The sequence below is a fragment of the Centroberyx affinis genome, unplaced genomic scaffold (assembly GCF_046629955.1).
Source record: "Centroberyx affinis isolate AG114_WGS23_722 - 3 ecotype Tasmania unplaced genomic scaffold, CSIRO-AGI_Caff_v1 ptg004769l_1, whole genome shotgun sequence".
In the NCBI taxonomy this organism is placed as follows: Eukaryota; Metazoa; Chordata; class Actinopteri; order Beryciformes; family Berycidae; genus Centroberyx; species Centroberyx affinis.
Window position 1 is genome coordinate 27776 of NW_027282313.1, and position 21527 is coordinate 49302.

Consider the following 21527-nt stretch of genomic DNA (forward strand, 5'->3'; position numbering starts at 1 on the left):
TGATGAATTGTTAAACTTCAGCATTATTTAATTTACAAGAAGTTAACACAATTAGGGAATGTAGAAGAATGACTGTTTTTATCATAGTTTCTCTGTTATCTCTCTACCTACAACACAGACAGTCATGGGATTCTTGACAAAATCATATCTAACAATAAAAATATTCTCAGATTTGGATCCAAGAGACAAAATCTCATCAAATGGGGGTCTGTGGCCCTAATGCTGACTAAATCACTGCTCTAAAGTACCACATGTGTACTGATTATGAAACTTATTTCCACTACCCTTCACCTACTCATGACAATCCCATGATGCCTCACTGTTTTAATCTACCTGCAGAGGCTCAGCGTCTTTAGCAGGGAGGGTCGTGACAGAGGCAAAGATGAGCTGAGTAGTATCGTTGCTCTCGATGAACTTAACACATCTGAGGAAGCACAGAAAAACATGTTAACAGACACCTGAAAACAATGACTGTGAGGAAGAGGATGGCAGAAACTGATAGAAAGAGAAAGATACTAGTTGAAAAGTGATAAAGAAGAAGAAGAAAAGAGGAAACTGGCAGTTATATGAAATTTTATTATATTTTATGTTTTTTGGATGTTTGTCTGTCTGTATACAAGAGAGACAGAAAGAAAACAAAGTGAGAACCAATGTTTGCAAATATCAGGGTATCTGCAGGTGTCAGAAAGCCAAATTTAAGACATTTTTAATGCTACCTGGAATTTAATTTAAGACCAATTGAAAAGCGAAAATAAAGAAGCAAAGCTGTCAAAACCAGCCTATTTCTGACTGAACACAGCTAATGCAAGTTCTGATATTATAAATGGGCAGAATAAGAAAAAGGACACCGGCAAATGAATTGTTCTATATTAATCTAAGAGTGGACATGCAGCGTAAAGAAACCTGTCATTAGATGGTGAAGAAGATAAGACCTCTAATAACGGGATGTAAGACTTTTTCCAGACTTTTTCAAACCCACTGATACCCTGATACGTGTGTGTGTGTGTGTGTTGACCTGAGCTGTTGGTGAGACTCCACCAGGAAGCAGAGGTAGTGGTTCTCACAGAGGTCAGAGGTCAGGAACACTTTAGAGGCCTGGCTGCTCATCTCCCTACCCACACCAAACACCAAACACAGGTTAGTATAAACAACCAAATAACACAAATACATACATATCTAACAGTCAAAAGTCCTGTTGCGAATTGTTCTGTGATCCTCACTTGATCCCTGGTTGGGATTCGGTGTCTTGCTCAAAGGCACGTCAGCAGGATAGACACTTGCTGTCATGGGGGTTTGAACCCTCCCTACTCACTGTGCAACCCTGCTGCCCCGATACAATACACCAGATCTGATGCTTTAAAAGCAATACTGTTAAAGACAATACTTTTTCTCACTAGCCTTCTCAGCTAAATGAAAGCGAATTTCATTATGCAGCAAGTTAAATTACTTTCTGGATAATTTTTACATATGCCATCTACTTGTCTAAAAAGAATCAAACAAAACTCCTGATTTTGTTTTTTCCAAAAATCTAACGCTAGAACAGATCCCATCTGTATACATGCAATCCATTATAACTAGAGCTGCATATTTAATCGAAAAAATGACAAATCGCCATATTGACAGCCAAATCATTTCAAAAGTTTCAAACAGTTTGATTGATTTGACCACTTCACTACCGCTACAGCAGTGGTCTTCAGCAGTCAGTCAGTCAGTCAGTCAGTCAGTCAGTCAGTGGTAAGACACTTCACTCCTCTATATGTGTGTGTGGGGGGGCACAGAGCTGAGGTCCCATTCAAATAAACTAGCTCTATGTCATGGCCATGAACGCAGCGTGGGACTGAACAGAACCTGAGTCTGCCTGTCATTAAGCTTCAGCCCCGGGTGTCTCTGTCGCTACCTGTGAGAGCCGGCGGTGGCGGTCTCGCTCCACAGCTGCTCCATGCACAGGTCGGGGACGATGGGCTCCATCTCCGGCACCAGCACCGACTCGTTGTGGGTGCTGTTGGGAGAGGGCAGCAGGCTGTGGTGCCCCCTGGGGGACGGAGTGTGGAAAGACGCGTTGAAACGAGCCGTGCCCGAGAAGGACGGCGCCGCCATGCCTGGGGAATGGGAGCGGCTGGGGAGGAGAGAGAGAGGAGGAGAAAGAAGGGAGAACAAGTGTCACATGTTTTATTACATACTGTATTTCCTCTAATATTGGCCCGGGCCTTTATTTACCTCAACTGCAGGGGGTCCCAGGCCTTTATTGGAAGCAGGCTTATATTAGAGACAGGCCTTTATTTCTAATTCCCTCTGTTTGTTGAGTATATTTGCTCATATTTTAGTACAAAGCCTCCTTGTTTTATGATCTGCTTCTGTTGGGGTTCGTTAGGTATCCGTTTTCTTTGTTACTGCAATGCATTACTGATAATTACGGTAATCGACGACGGCACGCTTCAGAGACTTCCACCAGGCACCAGGAGTTTACCGGTATCCACCGTTGTTTTTAGCTGCGACCAGCAGCTCTATAGCTCGCTCTGTCGCTCGGTCAGTCGGTCGGTTGGTTGGTTCACAAAAATTTCCCCGCCCTTTGGCGGCCTATAAAGTATACAGTGTGTGTACTTGGTCGCAGCTATGGCGAATTCACGCTTGTTTCCTTTGTTTTTTCCCCGGCCTGTATTTGGGGCCGGCCTTTATTTGTTCGTGTCGACCACAGCCCCGGCCGTTATCGGAGACCCGGCTTTTAATTGACTACCGGCCACTATTAGAGGAAATACGGTACACAAAAAAAAGTGAGAAATTACCTCACAAAACACTGACATTATAGTAAAACTAATTTTGGTCATTTGCTATTTAAAGACATTCTCCTACCAAATACTAAAACATCTGAGGATGAAAACATCTACACTCTTGAAGGGTGAATATCGAGGTACCTATCGAATTTTTTTCCCCTAAAAATGTAGCATCTAAATGTAGCATTTTGGAATGTATGCCTTCATCTAATCTATGATATACAGGGTTTCCACCCTGAGCCTGAGTTTAAACTTCATTTCTTCTCCATGACTACACCAAAAGCAAATTTCTGTGCCTTAAAAATGCAGAAGCCTTTAGAGAATGTTGTCAGCTGTTTGTCAGCTAAGAACATTTCTAAAGAGGTAGTCTGGTTTAAACTACAGGGACAAATGAGGCTTCCTGCCAAAAAATACAAACAAAAAAAGGATGGATAAGATTTCATCGTTTTAACTACAGATACAATTGGGGCATGCTGGGGCAAATGTGCAATTTTAAATTAATATAGGCCACATATGGAAATGTGCAATATTGGTCTTTTTATGACTTTGTTACAGTATTCTTACAGTGATTTTATAGTGTTTTTGATATATGACATTATGTTTTTGCTTTGTCTAGTGTGTCCAGTGTGCCGTGAATTATGCCTGCTGAGATTGAGTCTAAAACCGTGAGCATGAATTAATAAAGTAAAAGTCTAATTTAGCAGTGCGGCAGTTATATTTTCAAGTAAAAGATGCTTTAAATCGTTTGTTGTAAATATATTTGAGGTGAAAATGAGACAGGGACAGGGAACTTTACTAAATGTCAGCACAGAAGAAAAAGAAAATCTGGGAAGGGAACAACTAGCAGCAACCAGACCAATGCTGGTCAATTTTGGTGAGTCAGTCTACTGTACCAGCTACTTTAGCATGTAACCAGTCCAGAGTTTAATTACCATTTTATTTTTTTTACCGGTAAAATCTGTTGAAGTCTGACATATTTAAATCTCTACGGTCATAATGTCCGGTGAAAATAATTCCCTCTAAGCACAATTATTGGAACATTGTGCTCCTTGTTTTACTGAGACTGAGTTACAGCAACAGGTTGAGTTCTACTCCCAGTCTATCTCCCGATGAGTAGCTTTGAGTCTCTTTCAGTAAAGTAATAATAAATATTGCACTACGTGAGTTTATTTAAGTGACATGAGACACAACTGGGGAGGATTTACTAAATTGTTTTGAATGTAGCGTAATGTATTAACCAATCAAGGGCGATGTGTGTGTGTGTCGGGTGAAGGTCGGATGCCTTTGCAGTTTATTTTCATGACTTTTTGCTGGGCTGTGCTTTTTACATATTTACTGTGTCGGTTGCGTATTTAGCAATTATCAATGTGTTATCATGGTTAACGGGACATGTACATTGTGCATTTGGCATTGCGTAATGGTGAGAGGAACACGTAGTTTTTGGCATTTGGCATTGCATAATGGTGAAAGCATATGGCTATTTGGCAACAAAATACATGTCAGGAACAAAGTAAAGTGCAAATTTTCATAGTAGATGATCCTATTTTTCTATTTTGCATGGTAAAGTTGTGTGTGTGTGTTTGAGAGAGATAGCGTTATGCACGTGAGTTATTCACTTATTTTATTTGGAATATAATGTATAAGCAACAGTAGCCTACTTTTCAATAAAAAATATTATAAATCTACATGCCTTGATGATGTCATTCTTTATATAGCCTGCCTTTAAGCTCAATAAACACAGATAATATTTGACCGGAATTTCTCCCATTTGTCCGGGACATTGAAATCTTCCAGGACATGTGGACCGGCACGGAAACCCTGAACCAGTCATTATCTGCGAAGCTTATTCTATCCTTAAAATTAGTAAATCAGTGCCAGGCTTGAGAACACAGGAATCAACTGTCCACTGTGGCCGTCAGGCAAGAAAGTTAATTACCCGTCCTTTCCTACAGATATCAGTTTCAGATATTTTCTTAATATTTCATAGATTAATTGAGTTTCGTAAAAATTCTTCAAGTTAATTTGTTTCTTCAATTTGAATTCGGACTCACCTGAGGGCGGCCATGTTGGATATACTGGGGGAGTGAACGCGGGAGTGGAACCCCGGCGATGACGTCATGATCCTGCCCTGGTGGCCGTGCAGAGCGCTGTAGTGCAGAGGAGAGCCGCCGCCGCCGCCGCAGCTAGGAGCAGAAAACCAAGGAGGGGTCAGACAGGCAGGCAGCACGGTAACAGATGCTTTCAAATGTAAACTACTTTCATGTTGAATCGTCTGATACACGAAACAAAATGAAAGAAAATTCATGCTAGCAGTTGAGAAGTCAAGTGTCAACCTGGCTGCACATGTTCTCAAATCACTTAAATTAAAGATGTACAAAGATACTGCACCATTCATTAATTCCTGTGCTTTCCTGTGCTTATGGCTGATGTGCTTTTGCTAAATCTAGTGGTAAAACTGAGTAACATCAGAGTGGCCAGATACGTCAGTCACTGGTGATTGGTTCAGGGAAAATCAACCCCCCCACTAGAGCTGCAACGATTAATCGATTAATCGATTAGTTGTCAACTATTAAATTAATCGCCAACTATTTTGATTATCAATTAATCGGTTTGAGTAATTTTTTAAGAAAAATAAGTCAAAATTCTGATTCCAGCTTCTTAAATGTGAATATTTTCTGGTTTCTTTCCTCCTCTATGACAGTAAACTGAATATCTTTGGGTTGTGGACAAAACAAGACATTTGAGGACGTCATCTTGGGCTTTGGGAAACACTGATCAACATTTTTCACCATTTTCTGACATTTTATAGACCAAACAACTAATCGATTAATCGAGAAAACGGCTAACAAGGAGGAAATCTCAGGCTGAATAATGGAGTGGGAACGAAATGACCACTCAGTCTGAATATCAGGCTATATGAAGCCCAAAGAATCTGAAGAATCTGACAAGTCAATTATATTGACGACACTTTCACCATGTCCCTACCTGGGGCCGGTGCCGGGGCCGAGCCCGGCTCCTCCGCCGCCGCCGCCGGGGGAGTCGAGGCGGGAGACGTTCCGGAGGTGAGAGGTCAGGAAGCCTGAAGCCATCAGACCCAGCGGGGTGCCGACCGGCTCCACCGGGCACCGCAGGACTGTGGAGCGCTCCTGATGGAGGGGAGACACTGGAGGTTAGGGCCAGGTGCACTGTCATGACTTGGACTCGAATCTGACTCGAGTCTGTTTTAATTGCTTGAGACTTGAGTTTATGCATGAAGAGAAGACTTGAGACTTGACTTGACTTGGCTTCTGCTGACTTGGGACTTGACTCTGACTTGTACTCTGATGACTTGAAAAGGTTTCTAAAGTCTTGACTTGAGATCTTGTGTTTGTGTAAATGACTTCGATTGAAAGTGATGAGATTTGTTCCAGCAGACGACTGAATTTAAATTCTGTTTTCTGAATTTGTATGGAATGATTGAATTTATTGAAGTTGAAACTGATTATAGAAATCAAACTCATGATGCTCTTACCAAGTTTTTATCCTATTAAAACCATATTGCATTGAAAAGTCCTAGATATTTAGTTTTCTTTAAGATATTAAATTGATACTGGACTCTTGATTTGTTCTGACTTGACTTGCTGTTCTACATTTAGACTTGAGACTTGACATTAATGACATGGATTTGACTTGAACTTGACTTGGTAATCTACATTTAGACTTGGGACTTGACTTGAGACTCGTGCCTCAAGACTTGAGACCGACTTGGGACTCGAGCAGAGTTGACTTGGTCACTTGGTAACTCACATCGTGTGTGACTTTGCGCAGGGCCCAGACGGAGTGTGTTCCCTGTACAGTGTCGTAGGAGACGACTATAGAGGGCTGACAGCAGCTGAACACTATCTTCATGGTGCTGTCGGACACATACTGCACACGGGAGCCTTCAAACAGGCCTGTAACACACACACACACACACACACACACACAAACACACACAAAGATACAGATACAATAAGAAGACAGTAAAGTAAAATTTAGAAATTACAAAAAGCCATTTCAACAGACTCAAATGTGGTGATAGATTCATTACAATTTGTGTGTGTGTGTGTGTGTGTGTGTGTGTGTGTGTGTGTGTGTGTGTGTGTGTGTGTGTGTGTGTGTGTGTCTCACCTGCAGGTTTACACACTACCGGTGCAATCTCGTCTAAAGGATGCAGCATGCTGAACACTGTGGGCAGAGGCTCCCTACAGAGGCAGAGACACAACCCAGCTCAATACCCTGCTGAACAACAATAGTTGGTGTGTGTGTGTGTGTGTGTGTGTGTGTGTGTGTGTGTGTGTGTGTGTGTGTGTGTGTGTGTGTGTGCGTCTGAGACTGTCTTCAAATGTGTAGATAGGATAATGTGATAAATGCATTTTGCAGGTTTCTGAATTGCTTTGTGCTTTGATGTGTGTGACTGTGAGTTCACGTGGGTGTTTGCAGGTGTGGCTGTCTGGATCTATCTGTGCATGCATTCATGTTTTTCAATTGTTTTGTGCTTGGGCATGAGAGTGTGTGTGTGTGTGTGTGTGTGTGTGTGTGTGTGTGTGTGTGTGTGTGTGTACCCCGGGGGGCTGAGCGGTGCGTCAGAAGCTGGGTTTTTTCGTTCTAACAAAAGTCCAAACTTGGTCGCCCAGAGATTAGAGACCTGCAGGAGAAAAGAGAACATGTTAATATCTTTAGACTATTTGGATTTAGGTTTCCCTTAAATTTCCCATTAAAAGGAGACACAAAATGTTTTCTATAACCTATGCCATACACATATTCTTTATCTTGGTTTGAGTTATAGCATCTCTATAATGTCTATAACCTCTATAATATTCCTAACTGAGACGCCATCTTGTTATGCTAGAGTCATTACATTACATTTAAAATGAGAAAAATCTGTTTAATTTGACCTGTCATGTCTCCAGTAACCACATACTAGGATTTAATTTCCAAAATGCTCTGCATCCACTTTGGAAAACATAATTACCTGAAATTCATCATCCAATATCTCTAAAATGAAGATGACTTAAATTACCCACTGTCAAATGCACTGTAATTTGCGATTCGTTATTTATCCCCACAGGGAAATGCTCTTTTCAGCCCTTTCCGCAGGGAGGTCAAAGGTCAGCTCCAGAACAGGGATTGAGTGTGTTGCTCTAGGACACTTCAGCAGGGCGGAGGCTTGCTGTCACGAGGGTTTGAACCCGGATTTTCCATCTGAAGAACGATCTCCTTACTCACTAGAGCACCCTGCTGCTTCCTTACTTGTTTGTTTAAACGTTGTGCTGCCAATAATTTATTAAGAGAAGGTGTCGAAGTTTCCCAAAGGTGAATATCTCATTCTTCACATGGTGCTGGGATTACATTTTCAACATTAACTGCACAGGCTTCCACAACGCGGAAAACAAACACAGAACCGAAACCTGATTTACTCCGAGCCGCACATACACACTGTGCACCTAAACTCACTGCTAAAACACATGCCTGGGTTAAATTACATCATGCTGCCCTGCAACAGACTAATGAGACCAATACATACTCATATACACACACACAGACGCACACAAAACTCCTAAAATATATACATATACACAAACACACACATGTTAACACTATCAAAAGACATCCTGAGCTCACATGTGCACAAACACACACACACACACACACACATATCCAAGCACACATTTAGTCCAGTCAGTACACAAGCACACACATCTCTCTCTCACACACACACTTAAATACAAACATCTGATATTGATGGGGTTCATTCCCACTGTCAGCTGTCAGTGATCCAAATTTCCCATTATGATTGGTTAGCGAGACAATGGGCCGGTCCTGGGGAATATCACTAGACTGACTGACGCACACGCACACACACACACACACACACACACACACACACACACAGTTCAGCATTTACGTAGCAAACAACCAGCTGGGGAAATTACTAAGTTACTGACATGAACGTCAGACGGCACGACACACAAATGTCCCCAGAGGTCGACGCTTTCCTGGAAGCTCATGAACGCACATCTTTAAAACTCTTCTCATCTAACTCATCTTAATATGATTCTGATTGTGAAATATTTCCTGAGAAATTTCAGGTAGCAAAAACCTTTCCAAAATGGATACACAGAATTTTGGAATTAAACGCTTCATATAAATGTGCCTGTGTTGTGTGCATCAGGGTTCCTACACACTTTCAATTAAAAAATTCCATACTTTTTCCAGACCTTGATTTGTTTTGAAGATTTTGTCTGGTGTTCAATATGATTTACGCAGACAGACATCTTGCCCCTGCTAACTAGGTCATATCACTGTATAGATGAAGATTGTTCTTCACAGCGACAAATATCAGAATATGTGAGATGATTGGCAGGGTTCCTACACGGTTTCCATTTTAAAATTCCATATTTTTCCCAGACCCTATGTTCTTGACTGGATTTGATTTTGGTGGGTATTTGATATAATGCATGCTGACAGCGGCTGGGTAATAAGAGCGTCCCTCTATCTGAACATTATTCTTCACATCAACAAAACCTGTGGACTCAAAGTGGCTCTACAACAACATAAAAGCTAGAATTATGTGTGTATCGGACCTGAACCGCAACATTTTCCATACTTTTCCAGACATTTTTTCAAATTCCCAAACTATTCAAGACCTGGAAATGATCAAATTCATTTTTAATACTTTTCCAGACCTGCGTAGGAACCCTGGTGCATGTAAACCCAGTGCACACAACAACAACAAATAGACTTGTTGAAGCTGCACTAGGCAGCGAGAGGTAAGAATCTACAGCATCTAAACTAGAGGGGAAGGGAGGCTCTCTGCTGCAGCCACAATTTGTGATTTAGGGGGATGAGACAGGTATATCCGAACAGTAAAACCCCTGCCTCCCCCATCCCACCTGGAAGGGCAGCGGTGAGATGAAATCCTTCCCGGTGACACTGTGGACGTTGACACAGCTACTCTGGACGATACACACCGTCTGCTCCACTTCCTCCTCCTCTGCAAGACAACAACACCATCAGGACAACAACACACACACACACATATCAATATGTACAGGGTCAATTATCCATGTTTTCTGGGAATGTAGAAAATTAAAACACTTTTGGAAAGTGGTACACGATCTGACTGTCAAGGTTTTGGAAATTCCATTGGACATTATACCTATAAGGAACCTCTTTGGTACAGATCTGGACAGGACACTAGACCCCATATCTCTTAAGAGGATTCCCATAATATCATATATAGCGAAGAAATGCATCTTGCTCAACTGGAATCAACAAAGACCTCCAACATTTAATTTGTTCAAAAAAATTCTGAATGAAACATTACGACTGGAACAGCGCACTTATACTTTAAAAGAGGGATATCTTTCTGAGAACATGGGAGCCTGAGTTCTATTTCTCTGTACTGTAAGAATGATGAAAATGAATAAATAAATAATTGCACTGTAAATCAGTAGGGAACATGAAAGAACAAATGTTTCTGAAAGCTGCCACGTACCATCTTTCTTGTTCTGAGGAACAGCAAAGTTACACCACAGGGCCTGCAGACACAAGGAGAGACAGGGTTAGACACAAGCTTTTCAGTTGCTTGAGATGTTTTGTCTGAAAAGCAAACATCATAATTCCTAGCAATCATAACGAATATACATTGTGCTTGGCTAAGAAAATGTTAAAAGCTATTAGGAGGCTGGTTCCCTTAAGAGATTTTACATGGCTTGATAAATACTGCTTTAGGAACACTAGTTCTGAAACAATTAGTCGATTAATTGATCAACAGAAAATTAATCGATTATAATTCTGATAATAGATTAATCGTTTTAGTCATTTATCAAGTAAAAATACATCAAGTAAAAATTCATAAATGCTAAGATTTACTTGTTTTTCTCCATTTATGTAATTATAAAATGAATACTTTTTTGGCTGTGGATCACTGGGCTCTGGTAACTTGTGATGAGCATTTGTCATTATTTTTTACATTTTATAGACTAAATGATTAATAACAAAAATAATCAATACATTAATCAATAATGAAAACAATAGTTAGTTGCAGCCCTAAGGAACACACAAACACACATTATCTTGTTTAGTCACTCACTTGCTCACTTGTCTCTCTCTCTCTCTCTGTCTCTCACACTCACACACCACCATTAGATGAAGATACGGTTTCCAAAAAGCCATTTTATAGGAAATACGAAAATAAATCTTATACTCCCATTCACACACATGTATGTCTCAAATATCTTTTGTTTGGAATGGGTTTTGTGGTTCCCAGGATGATAAGTGAAAAGTAACTGGCACCTGAATTACCATGTAAAATTTTCAATCTAAGTATGAAAATGAAGTGCGTCAAAAATAGATTCAGGATAGGAAATGACAACCAGCCAAATGCTAGCAGATTGTATCTGTGGCTGGTAAGTGTGTGCACTCCACCAGCCACTTTGGCAGGTAACCACCCACTATATTATATGATTATATCTGGCTGGTAAAACAACAGCAACAAAAATATCAGGTCAGAGGTCTAGAGCTGCAACGATTAATCGATTAATCGATTAGTTGTCAACTATTAAATTAATCGCCAACTATTTTGATAATCGATTAATCGGTTTGAGTCATTTTTTAAGAAAAATAAGTCAAAATTCTCTGATTCCAGCTTCTTAAATGTGAATATTTTCTGGTTTCTTTCCTCCTCTATGACAGTAAACTGAATATCTTTGGGTTGTGGACAAAACAAGACATTTGAGGACGTCATCTTGGGCTTTGGGAAACACTGATCCACATTTTTCACCATTTTCTGACATGTTATAGACCAAACAACTAATCGATTAATCGAGAAAATAATCGACAGATGAATCGACAATGAAAATAATCGTTAGTTGCAGCCCTACAGAGGTCAGAGGTCAGGGTCAAGGGTCAGTGTCTTGCTCAAGGACACTTCAGCAGGGTGGATACTCGAGTATCCACCCTGCTGCCTGAGTCAAACAGTGAAAGTGGGTGGTGAATTTTGGAACCCATCAGCCATCGTGAAAAAAAAAAAAAAAAAGTAAAAAATGAAAAAGTTGGTTTTCTGTCCCGAATGCTGTTACAAGGCCTTCACCTGGTGCACTGGGCTGTCGAGCGGCTGCTAAGTTCATGAAAGTAATTCAGATGTGAAAATGGATTACATCAAAGTTACACCGACCGTACTAACACATAACCAGCCACCCATGAGAGCAGTCACCAGTTGATTTTGACCACATTTCCTTGTTTGTTGGCACAAAAGTGCTGACTACAGTTGAACTTTTGGGTGACATACTAGTGATGTCTCAGCTAACAATCAGATGGCAATAAGGCAGCAGAAATTGCTGAAGACAGTATTGCAATTTCAACTTTTTTTTATTAACTGTGCAGCAAACTAACTATGTGTTTAGCAATGTGATTTTGAAAAAACAAAATCATGTGCATGTACATTACTTATTCTATTTAGAGAAATATATGGCATATAAATGTTAGAAAGTATTTGACATTGTAATGCATAACTAAATTTACTTTTTTAATTTAACTGAGAAGGCTATTGCAAAAACTAAGGATTTGTAACAAGTATTGGTTTCGTCGTATCACAACCGGTATTGTATTGGAGCAGGAGGGTATTGGTGCATAGAGAGTAAGGAGACTATTCTTCAACTGGAAGTAGGGCTGAACGATTTTGAAAAAATATCTAATTGCGATTATTTTGACTGATATTGCAATTGCGATATGATTTGCGATATTAGAGGGAATGATCATTTTTACATCATTATTCTCCTTTTCATTGAAAAACGTATTAAAATGATTATGGTGTGATTTTTGCGGGGATCTGTACCAAACAAAGATGTTTTCTTAAGTCTGTAGAATATGATGTGTAGGCCAGGACATCTCTGCAGCACGACAATATTTACTTTAAAATGGTATTTTGACACACATTTCACCTTTAACAAATATTGTGCCTCCTGCGATTTGAAAATTTCAGTAGGCCATATTGCGATTTCAATAAAATTTCAATTAATTGTTCAGCCCTAACTGGAAGGTCTGGGTTTAAACCAGTATGACAGTAAGCATCCGCCCTGCTGAAGTGTCCTTGAGCAAAACACTGAATCCCAACCAGCTCCAGGGCTTCGGGGAATTTCCCTTCAGGATCAATACAGTATCATAAATCAGCCTTCAGGCAGCAGCCTGGCGATGTGGCAGCTAGCGGTGCGGCCTGACCTGTTGCACTGGGCTGTCCACAGTGAAGGCCTTGTACACGTTGGAGGCCTGGTTGCGGCTGCCTTGGCTCCAGACGACCATGTTTCCTGCTGTGTACAGCTCCTCTTCAAACTCCACCTCCTCCTCCCCGACTCCCACGCAGCCCTTCCTCAGCTGCCAGCATTCCTGTCAATCAAATATTACAATATGTACAATATACCAATATGTTGCCCAATTTCCTCACAGGGATCATTAAAGTGTCATCTTATTTTATCTAGTCTTAGTGGTAGCAATAGAAGTAGTAGTGGTGGTAGTGGTAGCAGCATTGGTAGTACTAGTAGCAGTAGGAGTAGTAGTGAAGCAGTAGTAGTGATGGTAGCAGCGGTAGCAGTAGCAACAGTAGTAGTAGTAATAGCAGTTGCAGTAATAGTAGCAGTGGTAGTGGTAGTGGTAGTATTAGTAGTGGTAGACTGGTAGTAATAGCAGCAGTACTAGTAGTAGTGGTGGTGGTGGGGGCAGTAGTAGTAGTAGAAACAGTAGTGGTGGTAGAGGTAGTGGTAGTAGTAGTAGTGGTAGTAGTGGTAGTAGTAGTAGTAATGGTAGCACTAGTAGCAGTAGTAGGAGTAACAATAGAGGTAGTGGTAATATTAGTAGCAGTAGTAGTAACAGTAGTAATAGCGGTTGTAGTAGTTGTAGTAATACTAGCAGTAGTAGTATTAGTAGCAGTAGTAGCAATAGCAGCAGTAGTCGTAGTAGCAGTAATAATAGTAATAGCAGTAGTAGCAGTAGCAGCAGTAGTAGTGGCAGTAGTAGCAGTAGTAGCAGTATTAGTAGCAGTAGTAGTACTAGTAGCAGTGGTAGCAAGTGGAAGTAGTAGTTGTAGTAGCAGCAGTAGTAAAAGCAGCAGTAGTAGCAGTAGCAGTAGTAGTAGCAGTTGTAGTAGCAGTAGCAGTAGTAGTAGCAGTAGCAGTAGTAGTAGCAGTAGCAGTAGTAGTACTAGTAGCAGTATGTAACCCCCTGTCTTCTCACCCTCTCTCTCTCCTGCAGAGTGACTTCCTGGAGCGACCCCACCAGGCCGGCGGCGCCATCTGACGACCAGAGCTCGGAGGCGGGCTGCAGCTCTCGGAGCTGCAGGTTGAAGGCGTTGGGATGGTTCCTGCAGTGCTCACGGCCAAACGGGACAAACGACTGCAATTCCCCTGCGGCGATCATCGTGGCTGTCTCTTCATACACGACTTCCGACATGAGTTCCAGATATCAGCATTATTTCTAGGACAAGAGGGAGGAGAGAAAGACATTTAACATTAGGCAGGAAACTTTTTCAGTGAGTTTGAGTTATCAAGGAGGCAACTGACAGAAAGAGAATGAGAGTAGAATTGAGTCAGACAGAAGCTGCCTATCAGTGTCCCCTGTCAGAGAGGACAAATCATTCATAGAGTACAATCTCACCTACAGGTGCCATAATAAAATAGTAATAAAAATAGAAAATCAATTGCTAGAAGCTGTTTAACTCAATGGTTCAGGGGCACCAAGGCGTTCCTAAGGCAGCTCCAGCTGCTCCCCATCAAAATGAGGAATAGTTTAATTTCACTATAATTTAATTCACCAGAAAACAACCCAATGAGAGATGTTGATCATATAGTTGGTTTCACTCTCTCCACTACTCTCCCGATGTACAGGGTAGACAGTTGGACAACTAGAATCTTTCCACACTTTTCTTTCCAGGTATGTTTGGGGTCCTAGCACAACATCTTGTCAAAAGGGGGTCCGGGGGAACGGGGGGCCTAATGTGCGTCTATAAAATATGTTTGAGAGAAAGTTGAAAGTTATTTGTGCGTGAAAATGCTGCCCCTCCCATTCTAATAGCAGTAAGTTTGATTTTTAATAACAGAATTAACTGTAAAGACAGTTATTAACTAGTCACGTTAATTAACTGTCTGTAGTTTTCCGCTCTAGTTCTCTCTAGTATGGAGAGAACTCAAAGTCTATTAAAAATCAGGTAATTTAATGCGTCTTTGCTTATCGGTAAACGACAAATCCTTCGTAGAATAAACTTATGACATTTTACGAATCGTTAGGAGCCACTGTCAAATTCGGCATATAAGTGATCGACCAAACAGCACTTTATTCAACAATATGCCTACATACTATTACTTGCTACTAGTAACTAACTAAACTGTTACTAACGTTACGTGCTAGCAGCTAGCAGTGCAGCTCAACAACTCAATAATGACCCCAAAACAAACCTCTGTATGTGATGGCTAATGTTGCTGCATATAATACACATTCTGACAAGTAGCATTAGCTAATGTTAGTTTGGGCTGCCCTATGTTACGTGGGGACTAGCTATCTTCAAGTACTGCTTAGCCATAGCATGCTAACGGCAGATTAACGTTACGTTCAATGCCTAGCTAGCTAGCTGCTAGCTAATGTTAGCTTTAGCTGTGTGCAGGAAAGGAGACACCTGTCCGCCAACCTGATAATAAGGAATATTCTGGCTCTTGTCGCGGAGTCCTCGTCTTTTCTTCGTATGGATCTTGCTTGAGCACCGCGTAGTCACCAATGCCAACATAAAAACAACTTGGATAAGCTCCCAAAGTGAGAATTTTGCTACAGCAGCTTTTCAAATGTGCGCGGACATCTTTGCTGTCCCGACATCCTCTTCCTCTCTGCGTCAGCCAATCAGTGGTGAGAAGGAGGGGAGGGATGCTGAGGAAAACATCAATGTCATCACTTGGTGATATTGAAGCTTTCTCACTACTGCTCCTTTCCTCCTCTCCCTCACTACCAATCCACCAGGGAGCGAGGGACATTTTTTTGCTGCTCCATCATCAAAAATGGACATCTGCTCTTGATGAAGTGGCCCTATCATAACATAGGCCAGTGATTCTCAACATTTTTCATATCAAGGACCCCTAATTTAGTCCATATTAAAGCCACGGACCCCCATTTGATGAGAGTTTGTCTCTTAGACCCAAATCTGAGAATATTTGTATTGTTAGATATGATTTTGTCCAGAATTCCATGACTGCCTCTATTGTAGGTAGAGAGATAACAGAGAAACTATGATCAAAACAGTCATTCTTCTACATTCTCTAATTGTGTTAACTTAATGTAAATGAAATAATGCTGAAGTTTACTAATTCATCAATGTGCTGGGGACCCCCTGGAACACCCTCAAGGACCCCTGGTGGTCCCCAGACCCCACGTTGAGAACCACTGACATAGGCTACACAGTTAGGTCTATGTAGTCTTACCATGCATTCATGGATGAACCTTTCTCCTCAGCCTACATTGGAGAATACATTTTCTTAGTGGGCCCAATTCCAACAGATTTGATTCTTGCAACATTGCTTCTGTAAAATATTGGAATTTTAAAAAAAAGCCCCACCTACATACCATAATCCCTTCTGCTCTTATGTTACAGTAATAAAATGTCTTCTCATATGACACAGGTAGCTGTTAGTTTTGTCTTTCTCTCTGTCCGGTGAATTTGATTCTAAGATTAAATTAAATTCAATAAGTTACAATAAGAAATAAAAGAAATAAGCAATCAACAACACGTAACTCCTGATGTGTAAGGAGGCTAAATACAAAACAAATACAGATTTTAAGTGAAAGAGTGAAGTTTACTTGATTTTCAGTATGAGAACCGGTGCTGTCATTCTGCCACAGGGTTGTGATGCCGGTTAAGAGTGGAAGTCATTAATGAGTGGCTGCAGTCAGAACTGTTATCACCCCAATTAAGAGTAAATAAGATGATATTTACTTGTGGAAGTGGTGACTTTATTTGATATTCTCTAATTAACAGAGTCTGTTCAAAGTCACATCCCAAGACTCAGACTCAGGCAGCAGTCTGTTTTACAGACACACATACATAGATTTATTTTCATGAGATTTATATTTGCATTACATTTGTCTTACGTGAATGTTTAGTTTACTATTGGTAGAATGTCACAGATTTTGTTTCATCACTTCAAACACTCTACTGAGCGTGTGCAGCACAAAGTGTAAAGGTCAAGTTGACGAGTGACAGACGGAGGAACAGAGAAGCCTGGTGGGAAAGTTCAACCCTGTTTGTCTTTTCCTGTATCAAACCCATCATTAACACCCAAAACCACATTATGCTAAACAAACAAAAAGCAGTGAATCTCCAAGATGATATAGGATGAGCGGGGTTTTTTTTCAAGTCAAGCTAAATCTATAAATACACATATAATACAAATGTATAATAATACATTTTACTTATAAAGCACTTTACATGATTCTCAAAGACACTTTAAAACAGATAAAAAAATATATAAAACAATTAGTACAAACTAATAATAATATTACCTAATAATATTAATATCAATGATAATGATAATAAATAATGAAGACAATAAAATTATGACACAAGCATATTACATAAATCAGCAAAATTGAAAACAGTGATGATGAGTCGGACAACAACAAGTTAATTAATGCATTAATTAGCATATGTCAACACACTTGTCTTCACATAGCACATGGGTGATGTTAAAACTAACTGCATATCTGAAAGGTGTAAGGAGTTACAGCAGTTTTATAGTAAGAAAATCATTTTTTCCTCATTAATATGCAAATTTATGCAGGAAGGTGTTCCGAAATCTAACAGATATCTATTCTCTAGAGGGAACCTGTGGTGTCAGGATGAAGTGTCCACTTATACATAATGTATACATAATTTATACATAATGTCCTACAAAAAAAGATTTAAAAGAGAAAAAATACGCACATCAGGTATTTTACTGTAATACACAAGGTCACAGCTGCTGTGCGTGTGTTACAGTGATTCGTTACTGAATTTTGTTAGTTAAAACTTTAATTTAAACGTGTTTTTCTTGGTCCATCGTGTCTCAATCCTTATCTAAAAATCAAATAAAAATAAATTTGGTCATGAAAAATCATATCTGAGTGAAATGCAGGAGTGGGGGTGGTACGGGGGCAGATGGATGTGATGGATGTCACGCCACATTGTGTGATCTGAGTGAGTTAGGACTCCCAGACAATATGAGTGTATCTCCCCAGGTAGTGTGTGTGTGTGTGTGTGTGTGTCTGTGTCTGTGTGTGTGTCTGTGTCTGTGTCTGTGTCTGTATGTGTGTGTGTGTGTGTGTAACCGAGACAGAGAGAGAAAGAGGCAGAGAAAGAGAGAGAGAGAGAGAGAACATTTCTAGTTGGAAGTGTTAAAAAAGGCTAAAAGAAAAAGTTAAAGACTCTGACAAAAGAAGGAAAAGAGTGAGTCTTCACATCTTCACAACTTGATAAAACTTGATTATTTTCTAATATTGCGTTTGGCATCGCTCCCTCTCTGACTCACACCTGTTCCTTTGCTCCCTCCTCTGTTAAGCGCCTCTGTGTTTCAAATCATTTCTGTGACTCCGGGTGACATCGGCTCTTTCCAGCTGCCTCTCTCCTGCAGAGATCGCAGCACGCCACTTTGATTTTGGAATTTGGTTTTGGCATTGGGAAATGTTTTGTGAGAAACACCTGCCTTTATAACAAGTGATTCTTATCAATGTAACTATTCTGCGTGCTGAGTATCTTGTGAAAATAGTCTGGGAAAAAAAGGGATTTGATGTCTAACTTTGACCAAAAGCTACTGTATATGTACATGTATGGTTTGTTTTTACAAGAACAGATACAACTTCAAGATAGATAGATAGATAGATAGATAGATAGATTCATCCCCTTGGGGAAATTAAGGTGTCCAGTAGCTCACACAATCTGTATTAACATATAACTATAGATTAGAGACAATACACAATAAAATAAGGTAATGCAGCATGCACAGGGTTAAAAACCAAAATTACTTAAAAGCAAAGAATCACATAAATAAATAAATAAAAGGTGCCAATAAAAAGTACCACATAGTTCTTGAGGATTATTGCACAGAGGATATATCACTGCCTATTGCACTGAATCGCAGTATTTTTGCTATTATTTACTAGTTTTCTGTACATGGTGATTAGATGCCTTTGCTAAAGATGGCGAAGGAAATAGACCAGTTTTTATACAATCCAGTAGTCGGCTAACTGCCGAAAAACTCCAAGGAAGAAGAAGAAGAAGAAGAAGAAAAAGAAAAAGAAAAAGAAAAAGAAAAAGAAAAAGAAGAAGAAGAAGAAGCAGCTTCTTTGGCTCAGGAAAGCTTCAACAGTAACTGGGACCCAGCAACCTTTCCACAGTTCTCTGTGTCTGGCCCAGTGGCCTAATGGATAAGGCATCAGCCTCCGGAGCTGGGGATTATGGGTTCGAGTCCCATCTGGGTCGTGTTCTTACAGAGACACTTGTCTTGACAGAGGCTTATAGGGATGTCCTGGAGTCTCAGTGGTCCAAGGTGTTTAATTGCAAACAACAACATCCCAGGTTCAAATCCTACCCAGGACCTTTGTTGCATTTCTTTCCCAGTGTTTCCTCTCTCTCTCTACTTTCACCTCTGAAATAGAGGCAAAAATGCCCAAAAAAGAATCTTTAAAAAGAGAAGAGGAAAGAAATATCTACACATATATCTTAGTGGGGTGAAAGTATCCATGTTTCCATCCAAGTGAACTTCTGAAATTTTGCACAAAATAAAATACAAACAGACAGGCTTCCTGAATGTAAAAAAAAAAATAAAAAAATAAAAAAACACCAGAAAAATGAAGAATCTTTTAAGAATTAATTAGTATTGTATTGTATTTAAGAATTCATTATTAGGCTATTGGACAAGTTGTTCTTTTATAGCCAACATTAGCTGAGATTAGCTGCCTGACCATATTGTAACAGCAACCATGGCAGATGCCTTATACACAGATAGATAGATAGATAGATAGATAAATAGATAGATAGATAGATAGATAGATTGACTTTGCTTTGGCAATAACTACTTTTGTATTTCATGCCAATAAAGCACCTTGAATTGAATTTAATAGATAGATAGATAGATAAATAGATAAATAGATAGATAGATAGATAGATAGATAGATATATGGATAGATAGATAGATAGATAGATAGATAGATAGATAGATAGATAGATAGATGCTCTGGTAATCTGGTTAGCATCGAAGGCCACGACTCCCGGCAGCGGACGGCACCGGAGAGGGAAAACAACCTAATCTGATTGGTCCTGATGACAGCCGGACCCAAGTGCATCGTGGGTAGGGGTTTTGCTGGTTAATGAGAGCTAATGATGGAAATGTGTCTGTGTGTGTGTGTGTGTGTGTGTGTGTGTGTGTGTGTGTGTCACGCTAATGAAACTCTGGAGATGGCATTGTTGTACGTAATGTCTGCCATGAGGCTGAATGCAGGCCAAATGTATTTATGTGTTTAGTTAATTTAGGAGGCAATGAAGAGATCTGGTCGCCTAATTGATCTGTACAGGAGGCCGCGCATCCAACCACAGCCTCCATTAAAGAGACACCCGACCCGAGGGACCAGACTGTGACGGGGGGGGTGAGAGAGAGAGAGAGAGGGAGGGAAGGAGAGAGAGAGAGAGAGAGAGAGAGAGAGAGAGAGAGAGAGAGAGAGAGAGAGAAGAGAATACGCAAGCAAGTGAAAAGAGATGCGTCTATGTGTGTGTGTGTGTGAGAGAGAGAGAGAGAGAGAGAGGAGAGAGAGACAAAGCAATAACAGAGATAATGAGTCTCTATGTGTGTTACTGTGTGTGTGTCAGTGCGTGTGTGTGTGTATGAAGAGAGCAAGAGAGAAAACGGGTGAGTGACAGTAAGAGAGAGATATCGACAGAGAGATCCTGCCTATATGTTTGCGTGAGAGAGAAAATGTGTGTTTCTGTGTGTGTGTTTTTGTGTCTGTGTGTGAGAAATTAAACATAAGTACTATTCCTCATATAAAGCACTGTAATCTTATCAAGTTATCTAAGGTATTTTATCATTTTTATAGCAGGACACCACTTGCATGTTTACTTCAGTCAGGATTTTTCAGAAATGGACTACATCTGTTTTTAGTGACTCCTCATATATCAAGAGAACTATGATGTTTTAATGAGGCAAAACAAGACAACATGTTGATATTTTGTTCATCCTTTTCACCTGAAAGCCCTCTGTAGTGTTTAGGAATCAAACAGTTTAAATATTTATGATTCCCCTCGCTGAGAGGGTTTAAGGAAAAACCCTAATTACTTCATTTACAGAACTTGTCGAGCCCATGGTCTCCCAAAATTACATGAAATGAGCATATTTACATGTCTTAAAACAGTGACTCCCAAGCTTTTTCATATCAACGACCCCTAATGCAGTTCACATTAGGCCCGCGGACCCCCATTTGTCCCAAATCTGAGAATATTTTTATTGTTAGATACGTTTTTGTCCAGAATCCCATGACTATCTGTATTGTAGGTAGAGAGATAACAGTGAAACTATGATCAAAGCAGTCATTTTTCTATATTCTGTAATTGTGTTAACTTATTCGTCTCAATCGATTTCCTATTCTGAAACGAAAATCGGAAAATGGAAATCGGGGCTTTTTTTAATTATCACTGTTTGTAACAATGTTTTAAAAACGGAAATAGAGCCGTTT

General features: G+C 40.1%; 1 protein-coding gene and 1 non-coding gene across 2 annotated transcripts in view; one reads left to right on the plus strand and one right to left on the minus strand.

The window, feature by feature from the left end:
• Positions 1–15557, minus strand: part of anapc1 (anaphase promoting complex subunit 1) — a gene marked incomplete at its 3' end in the record, with an annotated part of 42407 nt that extends 26850 nt beyond the window's left edge. Inside the window, exons 1-13 of the mRNA XM_071545092.1 lie at positions 15469–15557; positions 14022–14261; positions 13014–13178; positions 10291–10333; positions 9686–9786; positions 7355–7437; positions 6921–6994; positions 6558–6703; positions 5757–5917; positions 4823–4954; positions 1898–2116; positions 1016–1111; positions 334–424 (exon numbers count right to left, since the gene is read on the minus strand). Coding sequence (XP_071401193.1) covers positions 334–424; positions 1016–1111; positions 1898–2116; positions 4823–4954; positions 5757–5917; positions 6558–6703; positions 6921–6994; positions 7355–7437; positions 9686–9786; positions 10291–10333; positions 13014–13178; positions 14022–14237 — 1527 coding nt within the window. The remainder of the gene's footprint in view (positions 1–333; positions 425–1015; positions 1112–1897; positions 2117–4822; positions 4955–5756; positions 5918–6557; positions 6704–6920; positions 6995–7354; positions 7438–9685; positions 9787–10290; positions 10334–13013; positions 13179–14021; positions 14262–15468) is intronic.
• A 3651-nt stretch (positions 15558–19208) lies between these two features.
• On the plus strand, positions 19209–19281 carry trnar-ccg (transfer RNA arginine (anticodon CCG)). Its single transcript has one exon. It is a non-coding gene; the product is annotated as a tRNA-Arg (tRNA).
• The last annotated feature ends 2246 nt before the right edge of the window (positions 19282–21527 follow it).